A 22,798-nucleotide genomic window follows, 5' to 3' on the forward strand; every position below is an offset into this window, starting at 1 on the left:
GGCACCAAGGAGTCCTAGTAAAATTGAAGTCAATGGGAATCAGGGGGAAAACTCTCCAGTGGCTGGAGTCATACCTAGCACAAAGGAAGATGGTAGTGGTTGTTGGAGGCCAATCATCTCAGCACCAGGGCATTGCTGCAGGAATTCCTCAGGGCAGTGTCCTGGGCCCAGCCATCTTCAGCTGCTTCATCAATGACCTTCCCTCCATCATACGGTCAGATATGGGGATGTTCGCTGATGATTGCACAGTGTTCAGTTCCATTCGCAACCCCTCAGATAATGAAGCAGTCCGTGTCCGCATGCAGCAAGACCTGGACAACATCCGGGCAAGTGGCAAGTAACATTCGCGCCAGACAAGTGCCAGGCAACGACCATCTCCAACAAGAGAGAATCTAACCACCTCCCCTTTACATTCAACGGCATTACCATCGCCGAATCCCTCACCATCAACATTCTGGGGGTCACCATTGACCAGAAACTTAACTGGACCAGCCACATAAATACTGTGGCTACAAGAGCAGATCAGAGGCTGGGTATTCTGTGGCAAGTGACTCACCTCCTGACTCCCCAAAGCCTTTGCACCATCTACAAGGCACAAGTCAGGAGTGTGATGGAATACTCTCCACTTGCCTGGATGAGTGCAGCTCCAACAACACTCAAGAAGCTCGACACCATTAAGGACAAAGCAGCCCGCTTGACTAACACCCCATCCACCACCCTAAACATTCACTCCCTCCACCACCGGCGCACAGTGGCTGCAGTGTGTACCATCCACAGGATGCACTGCAGAAACTCGCCAAGGCTTCTTCGACAGAACCTCCCAAACCCGTGACCTCTACCACCTAGAAGGACAAGGGCAGCAGGCACATGGGAACAACACCACCTGCATGTTCCCCTCCAAGTCAAACACCATCCCGACTTGGAAATATATCGCCGTTCCTTCATCGTCGCTGGGTCAAAATCCTGGAACTCCCTACCTAACAGCACTGTGGGAGAACCTTCACCACACGGACTGCAGCGGTTCAAGAAGGCAGCTCACCACCATCTTCTCAAGGGCAATTACGGATGGGCAATAAATGCTGGCCTTGCCAGCGACGACCACATCCCATGAACGAATAATAAAATAAAATGTCGCTAGCGCTCTGATAACCTATGGTACAGTATCACTGGTGCTCTGATATCCTGTGGTACAGTGTTACTGGTGCTATGATATCCTACGATATAGTGTCACTACTGCTCTGATATCCTACAATACAGTGTCAATGGTACTCTGATGTACTGAGGTACAGTGTCACTAGTGCTCAGATATCCTGAGGTACAATGTCACAGGTGCTCAGATATCCTGAGGTACAATGCCACAGGTGCTCTGATATCCTGAGGTAGTATCACTGGTGCTCTGATATTCTACGGTACAGTGTCACTGGTGCTCCAATATCCTGTGGTACAGTGTCCCTCGTGGTCTGATATCTCGCAGAACCATATTGCTCGTATTGAAGTTTTAACTGATGTTTCGGTTGTCTCTACAACGGGGAAAAACAAATGACGACGGCAAAAAGCCTTCTGCTTTTATTATTAGAAACTACTTCAGTGGTCCTCAAAAAGTAAGATCTACTAGTTTGGGGCCGGACCATATGTTATACAGACCATTGGAAGCTCGTGGAGCTGAAAATCCGCACAGAACTGCAAACTATTAGCTACGATTTGTCAATTCGATTATCAGAACTGACTGACAAAGCCCCTCAGATAGGTTTGCCAACACTCCAGGACTTTCTTGGAGTCTCCTGAAATTAATGGTTAATCTCCTGGACACTGCTGCAAGCAAGTTGGGAGGAAAATCATAGGGGCATTAAAATAAATTGTTGATTTTTTTTTCATTTTCTTTGAACACTTTCATTTATTAGTTATAAAAATATTGGAGATGGGAAAAAGGTTGTTTGGCTGGGCAGGTCGATCGGAGGTCATGTGAGGAAACCTCCAGGAATACATCCAACCAGAGTTGGTAACCTACTCTCAGATCAATGGATTCTATGGCATAAAATGGAAATGTGTGAGCTTGACTGACGCAGCCAGTGAGCTCACCGAACTATAAGCAGAAGATGTTGGAAATACACAGACAGGTTAACATTTTGGTGCAGGACCCTGCACCTTAAGAAAAGCTGCAATCAAACATTGGTCCATCTTTCTCATTGGGTACTGACACACTTGACATACATTTCCTACTTTTATTTTACCGTTGGCGGAACAGGCTCGGTGGGGGGGGGGGGGGGGGGGAGGGGGCAGGGTTCCTGCCATGTGGGGACCAACTTCTAAAAGGGATCAGGACACGAAGAATAGGTACTTACAAAAAGGATTTACATCAAAGATCAGGTTCTATCTGTAATAAAAGGGACCAGGCACAGATTCAAAAAGCAAGTATTAAGTTTGGACCAGCAGACTTCAGGTCCTGGCTAGGTTCAGTTCTTAACCAGTAGCACGTTCCATTGAAAAGGGAAAGGCTTCTATACCAGAAATCAGGGTCCGTTGTTCTAAGCTTGCGTCTAATGCAATGGTTACCGGCTCCCAACTCGAGACAGTCACAGGCATGCCTGCGTTCCACTCTTTTTTTTTGCCGGTACTTGAGTGTTACTTGTTTGGCCATAATGCTATTGGTTGCCTGCTGACAGTATGCCTGTAACTGATCACTGCAGCACTTAACTGGGTTCTGTGTGCTTTTTAATGAATTCTAAAAAGCCGTTTAAAATTTTTTAAAAAAACAGACTCTATGATTTGCAGTTTTGAAGAAGGACCCACGCTGGCAACCCAAATGTTAACCTGTCTTTGCTCCTTTCAGATGCTGCCTGTTATACTGTATAATTCCAGCAATTTCTGTTTTTACTTTAAAATGTATGCATGTAAATGAAAATCAAGAGAGATCAATTTGCCCACATTACCAGCAAGATGGTGAGGCTGAACACATGTTGCCATCACAATCCCATTACGGACACAGTAACAGTCCTAATGTGTCGCACCCTCAAAACAAAAACTAGTTCGAATCGTGTTTACTGAGCAATGAAACAAAAAACTGCACCAAGATTCATTGCTAAATAACTTTTCTTAAAATACTGATTTTGTAAAAATTGAATAAAAAGGGGGTCAACTTTTCACTCGTGGTTAACACAATTGAAAGAATTTAATGATGTGACCACTATGGCTTCCTGATTGAAGTAGCACAGCTCAAGCAATTAAAAATAAACAGACGCAACATGCATACTGCAGAGAGAAAGAGAGAGAGAAAGAGAATTCAGGCAGAGAAAGGACAGTGGACAAGTAGCTGCAGCATCGATAAAATCAAGCATTAGGGCTCGTAGCAGTGCACACACATATATATATATAAATACACACGCAGTAAAACGAACTAAGACAGCATCTTACACGTCTGCCTTTGCTAGCTGGAACACAGGCACGAGAACGCTTCAGTAGAGAAAGGAAACACAAGTTAACTACTAATAAAGGGGGGAAAATACCCACTCAAACCTACTATTTTGTTCCTGCCTTATCTCACTCCTCCCCATCCTAAACTTGTAAAGCCATCAATGGCAGTCAAGGCATAATGGAAGAAAAATCTTTCCAAAAAGAAACAGCCCAGGTGCCCAGGATAAGCCCCACTTGCAGCCCAAGTCAAACTGTTCCTTAAGAGTCAACCACATTGGTGTGGGACTGGAGTCACACATAGGCCAGACCAGGTAAGGACGGCAGGTTTCCTTCCCTAAACGACATTCGTGAACCAGTTTGGTTTTTACGACAATCAGACAGTTTCATGGTCACTTTTACTGATCCCAGCTTTTTATTTCCTTGTTTTTTTTAAAACTGAATTCAAATTCTCAAACTCCATGGTGGGATTTGAGAGCAGCCATAACACAGGTATTATTCCGTAACCATGGGACAAAGAGCTAACTGAAGGACAAAGCAAGAGCTAATGGCTCTTTACCAGGACACCAGGCCCTTAGCTGGGCTTGGATAAAACCCACTGGATATAGGGCTTGGGACTGCACAGTTTCTACTTATCCATCCAGTGTAAACTTTTTTGTTATAAAGCAGAACTTTTTCAATTTTTAAAAAATATTATAAACCATATTTATTGTCTGCCTTAGAAAGTATTCTTCAATCTAAGTGATTAGAAAGGCAAGGCGGCCAGGAAAATTTTGGTTAATCATAACATGATGGAGAAATTCGTGTAAGAACTCAGAGCATTCTGATGAAACAGCTCAATGTTCTTCTTCCCAAAGCAGTGACATTCATGATTTAATAACCGCAGGCCAGTCAAACATCCAATAAAAAACGCAGGCCAGTCAAACATCCAATAATAACCATAAGCCAGTCACTCAAACAGCCAATAATAACCGCAGGCCAGTCACTTGAACATCCCATAATAACTGCAGGCCAGTCACTTGAACATCCCATAATAACCGCAGGCCTGTCACTCGAATATCCAATAATAACCATAAGCCAGTCACTTAAACATCCAATAATAACCGCAGGCCAGTCACTTAAACATCCCATAATAACCACAGGCCAATCACTCAAACATCCAATAATAACAGGCCAGTTATGAAAACACCCCAATAATAACTGCAGCCCGGTCTCTCAAGTATCCCATATTAACCACAGGTTCCTCAAACATCCCATAATAACCGCAGACCAGACAACCATGTAGTAATAACTGCAGGCCAGTCAGTCAAACATCCATTAATAACCACAGGCCAGTTACTCAAACATCCCATAATAACCGCAGACCAGACAACCATGTAGTAATAACTGCAGGCCAGTCAGTCAAACATCCATTAATAACCACAGGCCAGTTACTCAAACATCCCATAATAACTGCAGACCAGTCACTCAAACATCCAATATTAACCACAGGCCATTCACTCAAACATCCAATATTAACCACAGGCTATTCACTCAAACATCCCATAATAACTGCAGGCCGCTTACTCAAACATCTGATTTCTTTTAATACCCATATTTTACTGTAATGTATCACCAATCACAGTTCTATCATGATTCTCCAAATAAATAATCACCAGATTAGCGCCCAATAGATGCTTTAGTTTGCAGTGGCAAAGAGGGACAGGATCTACACTCCTCCAAATCCTTGAAGCCAGCATTTGTAGCCCTCTATTAAGGACACTAATCTGGGAACTGCTGGAATATTATCGGGTGAAATCAGTCCACTGGCAATGCACTGTGCAGTAGTTTCACCTGATTGATATTGTACTTTCTGAATTCTGGGCCTTGCAACAGTTCACAAACTGATCCATTCTGCCATTTAACAGCCAAAGTTAAAACTGGACTTTTGTAAACAGTCACTGAAATCATTTAGGAAAGTAATAGTCATGGAGCCCAGCTATATTTAATCAGATGCTCTGCTAAAAAGGTAAATGTCAATAATTTACTTTTGATTTTTTGACTCACTGTGCTGAAAATATGGTACCAGGCTACAGCCAATGCCCAGAAAGTATGGTATCTCTCCACACCTTCCCCTCTTCCCTCCCAAAAACAAAATACACCAGGGCCTATTCCAGTTGGGACCACATACTGTGACAGTAAAACATCTTAGGTTTTACGGTCTTAATGAGCAGTTGTTTTAAGATATGCATCAAGGTCAGCTCATTCCCTATAATGCCAATGCGCCACTCTTTAACCACAGGCTAGGAATAGCCTACCGGTAATACTGTTGTAAAACATTCAATAAAACAGTCCAGAATTAGACATTGGACTGTATGGATAAGTTATTCACTTAATTAAGTTTTTTTTTGCTTTCTCCTCCCCTTTCTAGGTCTCCCAGTGCCACATATCATCCCTGGCTAAACCAGTGAGTGTGTCTACGTCACTCTGTAATCAACCACAAGATATGTCAGACTTGCTGTCTGATTCCCCCAATCAGCCCACAGCAGAACAACTGAGACTGGTAACACATGGCGGCTATGAACGTAACTTGCGGCACAGGGTGCATCGCGGTCTTCCACTGCACCGTATACCTGCCCTGAATACGCACATAGAGCTGTGGAATAACTCACCAGGAAGGTCATGGAAGATAAATGGGTTTCGAAGGCAACTAAATGCGTTTCTGGAGACAGAAGGATATTCTCAAGAATATTGAGAAGGGTGGGTGTGATTGACTCGTGAAGAAGGAATGGGCTTGTTGGACTCAATAGGCCTTTCCTACATTTAAAATAAATATTCTTTACGGTCTTAATGAGAGAAAATATTCCATTTAATTTCCACCCGAGACTGGAGAGCATCTCAATGCATCTACCAAGGACGCTCTCCAATCTTCGACTCTAGTGAAAGTTTTTTTTTACATCAGGCCAGCAGATTTGTTGCGGGATTAACGGGTATGCAGACCTGTGGCAAGATGATTATACCATGACTGCATCGACTATGGTGCGTGTCTGTCCAGCTGCCTCACCAAATCTCCATTGGGAGGCACCACAACAAAGCAGAGAGGAATGGTTACTGGCATTTACATCTATCCCAAAAAGGAAACCCTGAAAGCAACTGCATTCTCCTCTCCAACAGTTCCTATTTTTTTCTTTTGCTGAGGGTTGGGAGACATTTTCCTCAACAAGTTACAGTGGAGGTGGGGGCCATTCGCATGAGAAGTGCTGCTAGTGGGTCAGGCCCTACCAATCCATAGTACAGGCTGTTGGCCGCATCAAATCACTGCGCTGACTCTCCCGCTTTTAGTTAAAAACCTAACTTTATTCATATCTATAACATTACTTTTCACCTATCCAATTGACCCTGGCATGTTGCCATTGGAAGTTAACAGTGCACAGTTCCTTTACTTTGAGCAGCGCTGTGTCAAAAATTAACCGCTGATGTTATCTTGGGCAGAATCTTATCTTCGGGAAATGATGGACCAATCCACCATGCTTTTATGAGACAAGCATTTATGAAGGACAGAGAATTATCCAAAGAAAATATATATACTTCGGTGCAACCACTCATTAAAAGTGTCATCAGCACATCAAAACAAGTTTAGTTGTTCCTTCAACACAGGGTTTTATTAAAAAGCACCAAACACAATATTACAAAGGACCCAGCTAAAACACTACAGGATGGATCAAGCTCACAAGGACCTAAAGAGGAAATACAGTCAATTTCACTTTGGGTTTAAGTTTGTACCTAGGGTTGCATCATTTCCAAGACATTCTATTTGCATAAAGGTTCTCTTGTGGCGTTTGCTGAGGGGTAGATTGTGGTCTGGAGCATGTCTGGACTGATCAGCTGCTAACCTGGCTTGTCCCTTTAAGCCCACTGCGCTAGTATTCCCTGTGCAGATCCAGATTATTGTGATTGCTTGCAAAGTGTGGCAGGCCACTTTTTAGCTGCTTGTAAATTTCAGGCTGCGGGTCAGTGATTGTTAGAGATGCAAAACCAAGGGCAACATGTTGGAGTGTAGTGCCTGATGTACAGCAGGTGCCCACCAGACCGAAGATCGTTATATACAGATAGACTGTTGGATTACTTGTGTAGCTCCAGTAAATGTATAATTAAAGCTGTACAATCAGACTTTATAAATGCAAATGAATCTTGAACTTGTACTCTATGGGGAAAAGCATCATTTCCAAGTTCTATTGTTTGCAAGTTTTTTCTCTGAAGATTGTCAGCTCTTGTAAACTGCTAGCCCTGATTTTTAAAATTTGTTCTTGGGGAGTGGCTGGTGCTGACAAGGCTGGAATTAATGCCCCTCCCTAGTTGCTCCGAGAAGGTGCTGGGCCGCCTTATAGGAGCAATTATTTTTACAACCAAGTGTCTTGCTAGGCGACTTCAGAGGGCATTCAGACTTGACCATTAGATGTGGGACTGGAGTCACCTGCAGACCAGACTGGGTAGGGGGTGACAGGTTCCCTTCCCTAAACCAATAGTGTTTTCACAACATTCCGGTGGCATTCACAAGCACTCTTTCTGGTGCTAGCCCACAATTACCAGATTTTACTGAATTCAATTTCACAACTTGTTATTGGGAAGCTCAGGACCTCTGGGTTGCTAATCCAGTACCATAACCATTACACTACTGTAGCCATCCCTTGGCCTTGGTCTAGACCGCAGACTTCCCTACAACTGTCAAGAACAGAGTTGCGTTGGCATGAGTGGAACAGGGCAAATGTTGCCAATGCTCTCTGAAACTATCTCCCACCTCAATCACCAGCCCCCTTACCACCTCCGAGTCTACGTGATCCTAGCTGGGAGCTGAGCTGTGGTCCTGCACATGCTGGTGTTTCCATACTGAAGACTCATTTTGAAGAAGTGGAAAGTATGGGTGTACGGATGAACATTTATGAATTTTTGTGAATTGACTGTATTTTCCAGGCAGGGTTTTTTTTGTTCCGAACCAATGTGCTGGCCCCTGTCAAGGGGTACGGCTCATCGATTGGAAGATTCTGAACTTACATTATCATTCCAAAAGTCTACCAATGAAGATGAAGAAGACGACAGAGAATCCTATCCCAATAGTGAAACAGTAGCACCACGTGAGGGAAGGAAGAAATTAAATTAAAAACAATGAGAAACCATTTCAGAGCTAGCTCATTAACAATGCTACTCACTTATTCAGGAACACAGCAAGAACAATTAAACTAGAAAAAGGTTAAAACACCTGAAAACAGATCACACTTTAGACCTGGGGGAACAAAATTGCACATAAATATGTTAAATGTCTGTATAATTTGATTTACTCACTTCGAATTGATCCAGAGGAGAGGCAGGTGTATTCAAAAATGCCAAGAAAGAATTCTGTGAGTCTTGGTGCTTTACACCTAGAAAAACATCAGCAAGTTGTTTTTAAAACTTAAAGAAATATTTAGACTATGCTTTTCCCGGAGGACCATTCCACCTGCACAAGACGGTCATAGGAGTGAACATCACAGCACGTTGGGAGTAGGGTTTTAAAACATTTTTTTAAAGGAGTGGCTTTACTGCAATATATCATCCTTTCACAAGAAAACAAATGCATTTTAAAATACTAACGAAACAATTAAATTTAAAAATAAATTGCAGCATTTCAGCATTGGATGAACAATCAGAAGGATACTCAGACCAATCTGTGAATGGACACTGGTCATTCCTGCAAAGCTTTCTTTCAAGATTGTTGCATATTTACATGAATTATCGGTGCTGGGACCACTGCTTTTCTTGATAGATATTAATGACTTGGACTTGGGTGTACAGGGCACAATTTCCAAATTTGCAGATGACACAAAACTTGAAAGTGTAGTAAACAGTGAGGAGGATAGTGATAGACTTCAAGAGGCTATAGACAGGCTCGTGGCATGGGTGGACATGTGGCAGGTGAAATTTAACACAGAAAAGTGCAAAGTGATACATTTCGGTAGGTAGAACGAGGAGAGGCAATATAAACTAGAGGGCACAACTTTAAAAGGGGTACAGGAACAGAGAGATCTGGGGGTATATGTACACAAATCGTTGACGGCGACAGGGCAGGTCCTGGGCTTTATAAATAGAGGCATAGAGTACAAAAGTAAGGAAGTCATGATGAACCTTTACAAAACAGTGGTTCGGCCACAACTGGAGTATTGTGTCCAGTTCTGGGCACTTCAGGAAAGATGTGAATGCCTTAGAGAGGGTGCAGAAGAGATTTACTAGAACGATTCCAGGGATGAGAGACTTACGTGGATAGACTGGAGAAACTGGGGTTGTTCTCCTTGGAACAGAGATGGTTGCGAGGAGATTTGATAGACGTATTCAAAATCATGAAGGGTCTAGACAGAGTAGATAGGGAGACACTGTTCCCATTGGCGGAAGGGTCAAGAACCAGAGGGCATAGATTTAAGGGGATTGACAAAAGAACCAAAGCAACTTTTTTACACAGCGAATGGTTAGGATCTGGAATGCACTGCCCGAGGGGGTGGTGGAGGCAGATTCAATCATGGTCTTCAAAAGGGAACTGGATAAGTACTTGAAAGGAAAAAAACTTGCAGGGCTACGGGTTTAGGGCGGGGAAGTGGGACTAGCTGGATTGCTCTTGCATGGAGCTGGCGCGGACTTGATGGGCCGAATGGCCTTCTTCTGTGCTGTAACCTTTCTATGATTCTAACTTATACAATCTGACACACCCACCTGACACAATGGAGAATTAGAAACCAGACAGCTGAGGGAGAAACTTGTGGATTAAAGGACAATATTACAAAGTGAACAACAGACTTCAGCTCCCTAAATATGTCACCTTTACTGCTCAACAGTGGGTGGGGGGCAGGAAATCAAATGATAAGTGGTGCTACTTCAAGAGGACACATTCAAACTTCATTAGGAACAAGCTGGAGCTGGTGCCAAGTTTCCTGAGGCAGCCTGTTGCCAAGCCAACAAAATTGTAACAATTATTCTACTTGCACGTCAATCATCACCAACATGGAAAATCGCTGAACCGAGGACTCAATTATATTTATTTGCTTTTTGCAATGTTTTTAAAAAAAATCCATAGTTACTTCAACTATTACCAATTATAGTTAGCAGCGCAATATGTGAGTCTCAACTGTCGTCAATTCCAGTTACCAGCACAATATGAGTCTCAACTATCACCAATTCCAGTTACCAGCACAATACATGAGTCTCCACTGTCTCCGATTCCAGTTACCAGCACAATACATGAGTCTCCACCGTCACCAATTCCAGTTACCAGCACAATACATGAGTCTCCACCACCACCAATTCCAGTTACCAGCACAATACATGAGTCTCCACCGTCACCAATTCCAGTTACCAGCACAATACATGAGTCTCCACCGTCACCAATTCCAGTTACCAGCACAATACATGAGTCTCCACTGTCTCCGATTCCAGTTACCAGCACAATACATGAGTCTCCACCGTCACCAATTCCAGTTACCAGCACAATACATGAGTCTCCACCACCACCAATTCCAGTTACCAGCACAATACATGAGTCTCCACCGTCACCGATTCCAGTTACCAGCACAATACATGAGTCTCCACCGTCACCAATTCCAGTTACCAGCACAATACATGAGTCTCACCGTCACCGATTCCAGTTACCAGCACAATACATGAGTCTCCACCACCACCAATTCCAGTTACCAGCACAATACATGAGTCTCCACCACCACCAATTCCAGTTACCAGCACAATACATGAGTCTCCACCACCACCAATTCCAGTTACCAGCACAATACATGAGTCTCCACCACCACCGATTCCAGTTACCAGCACAATACATGAGTCTCCACCACCACCGATTCCAGTTACCAGCACAATACATGACTCTCCACCACCACCAATTCCAGTTACCAGCACAATACATGAGTCTCCACTGTCTCCGATTCCAGTTACCAGCACAATACATGAGTCTCCACCACCACCAATTCCAGTTACCAGCACAATACATGAGTCTCCACCACCACCAATTCCAGTTACCAGCACAATACATGAGTCTCCACCGTCACCAATTCCAGTTACCAGCACAATACATGAGTCTCACCGTCACCGATTCCAGTTACCAGCACAATACATGAGTCTCCACCACCACCAATTCCAGTTACCAGCACAATACATGAGTCTCCACCACCACCAATTCCAGTTACCAGCACAATACATGAGTCTCCACCACCACCAATTCCAGTTACCAGCACAATACATGAGTCTCCACCACCACCGATTCCAGTTACCAGCACAATACATGAGTCTCCACCACCACCGATTCCAGTTACCAGCACAATACATGACTCTCCACCACCACCAATTCCAGTTACCAGCACAATACATGAGTCTCCACTGTCTCCGATTCCAGTTACCAGCACAATACATGAGTCTCCACCACCACCAATTCCAGTTACCAGCACAATACATGACTCTCCACCACCACCAATTCCAGTTACCAGCACAATACATGACTCTCCACCACCACCAATTCCAGTTACCAGCACAATACATGAGTCTCCACTGTCTCCGATTCCAGTTACCAGCACAATACATGAGTCTCCACTGTCTCCGATTCCAGTTACCAGCACAATACATGAGTCTCCACTGTCTCCGATTCCAGTTACCAGCACAATACATGAGTCTCCACCGTCACCGATTCCAGTTACCAGCACAATACATGAGTCTCCACCACCAGCAATTCCAGTTACCAGCACAATACATGAGTCTCCACCACCACCAATTCCAGTTACCAGCACAATACATGAGTCTCCACCGTCACCGATTCCAGTTACCAGCACAATACATGAATCTCCACCACAACCAATTCCAGTTACCAGCACAATACATGAGTCTCCACCGTCACCGATTCCAGTTACCAGCACAATACATGAGTCTCCACCACCACCAATTCCAGTTACCAGCACAATACATGAGTCTCCACTGTCTCCGATTCCAGTTACCAGCACAATACATGAGTCTCCACCACCACCGATTCCAGTTACCAGCACAATATATGAGTCTCCACCGTCACCGATTCCAGTTACCAGCACAATACATGAGTCTCCAACACCACCAATTCCAGTTACCAGCACAATACATGAGTCTCCACTGTCTCCGATTCCAGTTACCAGCACAATACATGAGTCTCCACCACCACCAATTTCAGTTACCAGCACAATACATGAGTCTCCACCACCACCAATTCCAGTTACCAGCACAATACATGAGTCTCCACCGTCACCAATTCCAGTTACCAGCACAATACATGAGTCTCCACCGTCACCAATTCCAGTTACCAGCACAATACATGAGTCTCCACCGTCACCGATTCCAGTTACCAGCACAATACATGAGTCTCCACCACCACCAATTCCAGTTACCAGCACAATACATGAGTCTCCACCACCACCAATTCCAGTTACCAGCACAATACATGACTCTCCACCACCACCAATTCCAGTTACCAGCACAATACATGAGTCTCCACCACCACCAATTCCAGTTACCAGCACAATACATGAGTCTCCACTGTCTCCGATTCCAGTTACCAGCACAATACATGAGTCTCCACTGTCTCCGATTCCAGTTACCAGCACAATACATGAGTCTCCACCGTCACCGATTCCAGTTACCAGCACAATACATGAGTCTCCACCACCACCAATTCCAGTTACCAGCACAATACATGAGTCTCCACCGTCACCGATTCCAGTTACCAGCACAATACATGAATCTCCACCACAACCAATTCCAGTTACCAGCACAATACATGAGTCTCCACCGTCACCGATTCCAGTTACCAGCACAATACATGAGTCTCCACTGTCTCCGATTCCAGTTACCAGCACAATACATGAGTCTCCACCACCACCGATTCCAGTTGCCAGCACAATACATGAGTCTCCACCACCACCAATTCCAGTTACCAGCACAATACATGAGTCTCCACCACCACCAATTCCAGTTACCAGCACAATACATGAGTCTCCACCGTCACCGATTCCAGTTACCAGCACAATACATGAATCTCCACCACAACCAATTCCAGTTACCAGCACAATACATGAGTCTCCACCGTCACCGATTCCAGTTACCAGCACAATACATGAGTCTCCACTGTCTCCGATTCCAGTTACCAGCACAATACATGAGTCTCCACCACCACCGATTCCAGTTACCAGCACAATACATGAGTCTCCACCGTCACCGATTCCAGTTACCAGCACAATACATGAGTCTCCACCACCACCGATTCCAGTTACCAGCACAATACATGAGTCTCCACCACCACCGATTCCAGTTACCAGCACAATACATGAGTCTCCACCGTCACCGATTCCAGTTACCAGCACAATACATGAGTCTCCACCACCACCGATTCCAGTTACCAGCACAATACATGAGTCTCCACCACCACCAATTCCAGTTACCAGCACAATACATGAGTCTCCACCACCACCAATTCCAGTTACCAGCACAATACATGAGTCTCCACCACCACCAATTCCAGTTACCAGCACAATACATGAGTCTCCACCACCACCAATTCCAGTTACCAGCACAATACATGAGTCTCCACCACCACCAATTCCAGTTACCAGCACAATACATGAGTCTCCACCACAACCAATTCCAGTTACCAGCACAATACATGAGTCTCCACCGTCACCGATTCCAGTTACCAGCACAATACATGAGTCTCCACCACAACCAATTCCAGTTACCAGCACAATACATGAGTCTCCACCACCACCGATTCCAGTTACCAGCACAATACATGAGTCTCCACCGTCACCGATTCCAGTTACCAGCACAATACATGAGTCTCCACCACCACCGATTCCAGTTACCAGCACAATACATGAGTCTCCACCACCACCGATTCCAGTTACCAGCACAATACATGAGTCTCCACCGTCACCGATTCCAGTTACCAGCACAATACATGAGTCTCCACCACCACCGATTCCAGTTACCAGCACAATACATGAGTCTCCACCACCACCAATTCCAGTTACCAGCACAATACATGAGTCTCCACCACCACCAATTCCAGTTACCAGCACAATACATGAGTCTCCACCACCACCAATTCCAGTTACCAGCACAATACATGAGTCTCCACCACCACCAATTCCAGTTACCAGCACAATACATGAGTCTCCACCACCACCAATTCCAGTTACCAGCACAATACATGAGTCTCCACCACCACCAATTCCAGTTACCAGCACAATACATGAGTCTCCACCGTCACCGATTCCAGTTACCAGCACAATACATGAATCTCCACCACCACCAATTCCAGTTACCAGCACAATACATGAGTCTCCACCACCACCAATTCCAGTTACCAGCACAATACATGAGTCTCCACTGTCTCCGATTCCAGTTATCAGCACAATACATGAGTCTCCACTGTCTCCGATTCCAGTTACCAGCACAATACATGAGTCTCCACCGTCACCGATTCCAGTTACCAGCACAATACATGAGTCTCCACCACCACCAATTCCAGTTACCAGCACAATACATGAGTCTCCACTGACTCCGATTCCAGTTACCAGCACAATACATGAGTCTCCACCACCACCAATTTCAGTTACCAGCACAATACATGAGTCTCCACCACCACCAATTCCAGTTACCAGCACAATACATGAGTCTCCACCGTCACCGATTCCAGTTACCAGCACAATACATGAGTCTCCACCGTCACCGATTCCAGTTACCAGCACAATACATGAGTCTCCACTGTCTCCGATTCCAGTTACCAGCACAATACATGAGTCTCCACCGTCACCGATTCCAGTTACCAGCACAATACATGAGTCTCCACCGTCACCGATTCCAGTTACCAGCACAATACATGAGTCTCCACCGTCACCGATTCCAGTTACCAGCACAATACATGAGTCTCCACCACCACCGATTCCAGTTACCAGCACAATACATGAGTCTCCACCACCACCAATTCCAGTTACCAGCACAATACATGAGTCTCCACCACCACCAATTCCAGTTACCAGCACAATACATGAGTCTCCACCGTCACCGATTCCAGTTACCAGCACAATACATGAGTCTCCACCGTCACCGATTCCAGTTACCAGCACAATACATGAGTCTCCACCATCACCAATTCCAGTTACCAGTGTGATATGTGAGTCTCAACTGTCACCAATTTACGTTATGCAATGGACGAGTTTTAAAGTATCCCAGATTCTAGCCTACTCCCTCAGTTGATTTATATACTTTTATGAATACAAAAGGATGGTCTCAGGTATCTTCAAGAAGAAGAACATGAACAAACGCAAATTCAAGTACAATTAAGTCTGTGGCCAGATGCCCTGTGCGCCCATACCCTTTTCTGCTTTTATTTCCTCCATTTCCTTTTTGAGTTTTTCGATTTCAGTAAGCAGCTCCAGGTTTCTCTTCTCACCGTCTTGCAATTTGCTGGAACAAAAAGCAAAGAAAAAGTATATTTTTAAGGAACAGAAACCTTTCACATGAGGGACCATGAAACCAGCCAAATGGAGAGAGAGCCCTGCCAAGCCATACCCAGGCATTAGTACAGACATTGGGAGAGCCAGGAACAGGTAATGGCCATTGAATCTAAGGACATTGGTACCTCTAGTGCCCAACTCTCCCAACTCCACATCAAAATGGATCGAGACTGAGCCCAACATTCTTGCTTCTTCTATCTCGCCTGGTAGATTACTCCAAACCTCTGATAACTGGTTTAAAATTTGCTTTCCATTAACTTTCCATTTATGTTCTCTCTACCGTACCTTAAAGCTGGGTTAACTATATCTATCTCATTTAGCATCTTATATCCCTCGATGAGGCCCCCCCCCCCACCCCCCACAATCATCATCTTTCCTAGATGAGAACACAATCTGACTGACCCAAAAGCACAGGTACGACCACTGAAAGGTCACAGTGCTGCAACAAGCCAAGCTGATCCAAAGCTGGGATCTCCTACTGTTCCCTTTCCCTGTCCACTAATGATTGAACAAATATTCCAACAAGTTTAATGTTGGAATTGGGCATCTTGCGCTGATAAAAAGCACCTGGTTACACTTTGGATTCTCTAACTACTTCTTTGCTCCAAATACAGCATAACATAATCTTAAGACAACTGTGGAGGGAGGGGATGGAATGGCCTCCCTATGACATCTGTACTAACCACAGTTTTCAGCATTTTAAAAATGATCCAGGTCAATAACACAGATGTTAACAGGTCATTTAGCTTCAATTGTGATCACAAAACTAGAGGACATATAGAAAATAAACAAGTCTTTTAAGCAGGATCAGAGATTAAAACAAACACTTTTTTCCACAGAGCAATGTGTGAGAATAGATTCCCATCAAAAGGTGAGTTACCTTAAAATGGTGCTGGAAGAATGTTCAATTAAAGCCGCTTTTGCAGTGCCCTCAACTCCCGACATGTGAATCTGGCATTGAACAGCACTGCACAATGTAAACTGAAAGACCTCCACTCAGCCACCGGCAGCACACGCCCACTTTCGGTTGCCTCTTCACATTGGAAAAAGGCTAATGTGGTTCCCATACTGAAAAAGGGGAGAAAACAGACACGGGCAACTACAGATCCATTAGTCTTACTTCGATTCCATGTAAAATAATGGAATCGATTATCAGGAGTAAACCGTAAACCCATCTGTACAATAACAATCTGATAAACAGCAGTCAGCATGGATTCAGAAGGGGAAGATCCCGCCTGACCAACCTCCTTGGAATTCTTGAGGAAGTGACGACCCAAGTGGACTGTGGGAAAACCTATGACATGGTGTTCTTTGACTTCCAAAAGGCTTTGGACAAAGTTCCACATGAAAGGCTCTTCATTAAACTCTACGGTGTGGGGATCAGAGTAAAGCCTGGGAATGGGTAGGAATCTGATTGAAGGATAGGAAACAAGTACTGAACAGTGGGATCACTACTGTTTCTAATTTACATAAATGACCTGGATTCAGAAACTAATAATCTGAATAGTGTACATGACAGTGCAGTTCTATCTGTATCTATTGAACGAAACAAGTTTGATGGGTTAAATGACTTTTGAAAGATAAAATTTTTTTTTAAAAAACCAATCAACCACAGAAAAATCCAGAAATTTATCAGTAGAAATCGGTAAAAAAAAACGATTTGAAACAATTCTAAAAAGGTAATTTTATCTGGGTTCCACTCAGCCTGACCGAGTCTACAATGGTTTATTTGCCTTGTGGGTTCGAGTCTTCCTTACTTGGCAGGCATGCTGTCACATTTTTATGGCAGTTCGCTGGATTTGGCTCAAGCAACGCTGTCTACTCATAACTTAAAACTACAGCAGAACTGGTCACAGGTTGTAAAAGGCAGTTTCCTTCAGAGTGGAAAATATCGCAGAATGGAAACACTTGACGGAGCTGGTTTAAATATTTCACTTGTGAAGCAGAGAGTGGGCAAGCTGCAGGTTTTCATACTGTGCTCCAGTGAAAATGGCAGCTTTGGACTGATCACTCTAGGGGGAAAAGGAATTCATAGTATGGTACAGCACAGGAGGAGGCCATTCGGCCCATCGTGCCTGTGCCGGCTCTTTGGAAGAATCCCAATCCCCTGCTCGTTCCCCATTGTCCTGTAAATTTTTTCCCTTCAAGTATTTATCTAATTCCCTTTTGAAAGTTATTATTGAATCTGCTTCCACCACACTTTCAGGCCGTGCATTCCAGATCATTACAACTCGCTGCGTAAAAACTGTTTCCTCATGTCACCTCTGGTTCTTTCGCCGATCACTTTAAATCTGTCTCCTCTGGTTATCGACCCTTCTGCCACTGAAATCAGCTTCTTCTTATTTACTCTATCAAAACCATTCATGATTTTGAACACCTCTATCAAATCTCCCCTTAACCTTCTCTGTTCTAAGGAGAACAGCCCCAGCTTCTCCAGTCTCTCCACATAGCTGAAGTCCCTCATCCCTGGTACCATTCTCCTCTGCACCCTCTCTAGGGTGTTGACATCCTTCCTAAAGTGTGAGGCCCAGAATTGAACACAATACTCCAGCTGATGCCTAACCAGTGTTTTATAAAGGTTTAGCATAATTTCTTTGCTTTTGTACTCGATGCCTCTATTAATAAAGTCCAGGATCCCATGTGCTTTTTAACATCCTTCTCAGCTTGTTCTGCCACCTTCAAAGATTTGTATACATACACCCCCAGGTCTCTCTGTTCTTGCACTCCTTTTAAAATTATACCATTTAGTTTATATTGCCTCTCCTCATTCTTCCTGCCCAATTGAGTCACTTCACACTTCTCTGTGCTAAATTTCATCTGCCATTTGAAATGATTTCAGAAGGTAGACTGTGTATTCGCTGCACTTGCACTCACTTCAGATATTTGAACAACTCCATTAGCTAAGGAAATCTAACAAAAAAATCAATGGTGATAAGGCTCCACTGTTGCCTCAGTGGGTAAATTAATTTTCCAGTATAAATGCTCAGCAAACAAAACAGGGAGGTGTCAAGTTCGATCTCTGGGTCTGTGCCGAGTTAGCTAATCAACAGCTGGGTTGGCAGTAGGGAACACAGCACCACTGCACTGGGGGAGGGGAGAACATTGATCAAGGCTCCCACTCTTTAATCGTGTCCCAGTGACTTGTGCTGGAAGGTGTGTGTCATTCTTAAGCTAACGACAATATCAATTAGCTTAAAAAAAGATAACTTGAAAGTGGTTTTTCATTTAGAATGAATTATGTTTTTATTGTTTTGGAGCAATTGTTAAATGTCATTGTGAAAATGTATTCTGTTCATTCATGTAGATTATATAAAATATACAAAATATACAAGTTTGTTGGTTTAAGAATAAAACCGGACGGACCACCCGGCATCGGACCACTAGGCACCGGACACGACAACGGCAAAACACCAAGCCCAGTCGACCCTGCAAGGTCCTCCTTACTAACATCTGGGGACTTGTGCCAAAATTGGGAGAGCTGTCCCACAGACTAGTCAAGCAACAGCCTGACATAGCCATCCTCACAGAATCATATCTTTCAGCCAACGTCCCAGACTCTTCCATCACCATCCCTGGGTATGTCCTGTCCCACCGGCAGGATAGACCCACCAGAGGTGGCGGTACAGTGATATACAGTCAGGAGGGAGTGGCCCTGGGAGTCCTCAACATTGACTCTGGACCCCATGAAATCTCATGGCATCAGGTCAAACATGGGCAAGGAAACCTCCAGCTGATTACCACCTACCGTCCTCCCTCAGCTGATGAATCAGTCCTCCTCCATGTTGAACACCACTTGGAGGAAGCACTGAGGGTAGCAAGGGCACAAAATGTACTCTGGGTGGGGGACTTCAACGTCCATCACCAAGAGTGGCTCGGTAGCACCACTACTGACCGAGCTGGCCGAGTCCTGAAGGACATAGCTGCTAGACTGGGCCTGCGGCAGGTGGTGAGCGAACCAACACGAGGGAAAAACTTACTTGACCTCGTCCTCACCAATCTACCTGTCGCAAATGCATCTGTCCATGACAGGAGTGACCACCGCACAGTCCTCGTGGAGATGAAATCCCGTCTTCGCACTGAGGACACCATCCAACGTGTTGTGTGGCACTACCACCGTGCTAAATGGGATAGATTCAGAACAGATCTAGCAGCTCAAAACTGGGCATCCATGAGGCGCTGTGGGCCATCAGCAGCAGCAGAATTGTATTCCAGCACAATCTGTAACCTCATGGCCCGGCATATTCCTCACTCTACCATTACCAACAAGCCAGGGGATCAACGAGGTTCAATGAAGAGTGTAGAAGAGCATGCCAGGAGCAGCACCAGGCGTACCTAAAAATGAGGTGCCAACCTGGTGAAGCTACAACTCAGGACTACATGCATGCTAAACAGCAGAAGCAACATGCTATAGACAGAGCTAAGCGATTCCACAACCAACGGATCAGATCAAAGCTCTACAGTCCTGCCACATCCAGTCGTGAATGGTGGTGGACAATTAAACAACTAACGGGAGGAGGAGGCTCTGCAAACATTCCCATTCTCAATGATGGCGGAGTCCAGCACGTGAGTGCAAAAGACAAGGCTGAAGCGTTTGCAAACATCTTCAGCCAGAAGTGCCGAGTGGATAATCCATCTCAGCCTCCTCCCGATATCCCCACCATCACGGAAGCCAGTCTTCGGCCAATTCGATTCACTCCACGTGATATCAAGAAACGGCTGAGTGCACTGGATACAGCAAAGGCTATGGGCCCCGACAACATCCCAGCTGTTGTGCTGAAGACTTGTGCTCCAGAACTAGCTGCGCCTCTAGCCAAGCTGTTCCAGTACAGCTACAACACTGGCATCCACCCGACAATGTGGAAAATTGCCCAGGTATGTCCTGTCCACAAAAAGCAGGACAAATCCAATCCGGCCAATTACCGCCCCATCAGTCTACTCTCAATCATCAGCAAAGTGATGGAAGATGTCGTCGACAGTGCTATCAAGCGGCACTTACTCACCAATAACCTGCTCACCGATGCTCAGTTTGGGTTCCGCCAGGACCACTCGGCTCCAGACCTCATTACAGCCTTGGTCCAAACATGGACAAAAGAGCTGAATTCCAGAGGTGAGGTGAGAGTGACTGCCCTTGACATCAAGGCAGCATTTGACCGAGTGTGGCACCAAGGAGCCCTAGTAAAATTGAAGTCAATGGGAATCAGGTGGAAAACTCTCCAGTGGCTGGAGTCATACCTAGCACAAAGGAAGATGGTAGTGGTTGTTGGAGGCCAAGCATCTCAGCCCCAGGGCATTGCTGCAGGAGTTCCTCAGGGCGGTGTCCTAGGCCCAACCATCTTCAGCTGCTTCATCAATGACCTTCCCTCCATCATAAGGTCAGAAATGGGGATGTTCGCTGATGACTGCACAGTGTTCAGTTCCATTCGCAACCCCTCAGATAATGAAGCAGTCCGAGCCCGCATGCAGCAAGACCTGGACAACATCCAGGCTTGGGCTGATAAGTGGCAAGTAACATTCGCGCCAGATAAGTGCCAGGCAATGACCATCTCCAACAAGAGAGAGTCTAACCACCTCCCCTTGACATTCAACGGCATTACCATCGCCGAATCCCCCACCATCAACATCCTGGGGGTCACCATTGACCAGAAACTTAACTGGACCAGCCATATAAATACTGTGGCTACGAGAGCAGGTCAGAGGCTGGGTATTCTGCGGCGAGTGACTCACCTCCTGACTCCCCAAAGCCTTTCCACCATCTGCAAGGCACAAGTCAGGAGTGTGATGGAATACTCTCCACTTGCCTAGATGAGTGCAGCTCCAACAACACTCAAGAAGCTTGACACCATCCAAGATAAAGCAGCCCGCTTGATTGGCACCCCATCCACCACCCTAAACATTCACTCCCTTCACCACCGGCGCACTGTGGCTGCAGTGTGCACCATCCACAGGATGCACTGCAGCAACTCGCCAAGGCTTCTTCGACAGCACCTCCCAAACCCGCGACCTCTACCACCTAGAAGGACAAGGGCAGCAGGCGCATGGGAACAACACCACCTGCACGTTCCCCTCCAAGTCACACACCATCCCGACTTGGAAATATATCGCCGTTCCTTCATTGTCGCTGGGTCAAAATCCTGGAACTCCCTTCCTAACAGCACTGTGGGAGAACCGTCACCACACGGACTGCAGCGGTTCAAGAAGGCGGCTCACCACCACCTTCTCAAGGGCAATTAGGGATGGGCAATAAATGCCGGCCTTGCCAGCGACGCCCACATCCCGTGAACGAATAAAAAAAAAACTCAGAGGGTGATGAATCTTTGGAATTCTCTACCCCAGAGGGCTGTGGAGGCTCAGTCATTGAGTACATTCAAAACAGAGAGTGATAGATTTCTAGATATTAAAGGCATCAAGGGATATGGGGATGGTGCAGGAAAATGGCGTTGAGATAGAAGATCAGCCATGATCTTGTTGAATGGCGGAGCAGGCTCGAGGGGTCGGATGGCTTAGTCCTGCTCCTTCTTATGTTCTTAATTGTCAGCTTATTGAGGCATAAAACTTCACGGTCACTTCAACACTGCAAAAATGAGATTGCTCAGAGCTGGTTACTTCTCACCTCATGCCTTCAATAGAGTTATGTTGTGATTACCATGTAGACTAGCTCTTCAATTGTAATTTTTTTTTTACACCACACTCCATTTCCTCCTTCAGAAGGCAACTGACTTGTTCCAGCAACAACTTGCATTTATATAACGCCTTTAATGTAGTAAAACATCCCAAGGCGCTATCATAAAATGTTACACCGAGCCACATAAGGCGATATTAGGACAGGTGACCAAAAGCTTGGTCAAAGAGAT

At 45.1% G+C, this 22,798-nt stretch overlaps 1 protein-coding gene across 4 annotated transcripts in view; it reads right to left on the reverse strand.

Annotated features, from left to right (window-relative positions):
- Nucleotides 1-22,798, reverse strand: part of LOC137322105 (serine/threonine-protein kinase MRCK alpha-like) — a 499,456-nt gene that overhangs the window by 32,929 nt on the left and 443,729 nt on the right. For all 4 annotated transcript variants that reach the window (XM_067985191.1, XM_067985192.1, XM_067985190.1 and 1 more), the window contains 2 exons: nt 15,806-15,897; nt 8,728-8,804 (listed from right to left, as the gene is read on the reverse strand). In XM_067985191.1, the coding sequence (XP_067841292.1) occupies nt 8,728-8,804; nt 15,806-15,897 (169 nt within the window). The remainder of the gene's footprint in view (nt 1-8,727; nt 8,805-15,805; nt 15,898-22,798) is intronic.

This window comes from Heptranchias perlo, chromosome 5 (genome assembly GCF_035084215.1).
Source record: "Heptranchias perlo isolate sHepPer1 chromosome 5, sHepPer1.hap1, whole genome shotgun sequence".
Taxonomy (NCBI): domain Eukaryota; kingdom Metazoa; phylum Chordata; class Chondrichthyes; order Hexanchiformes; family Hexanchidae; genus Heptranchias; species Heptranchias perlo.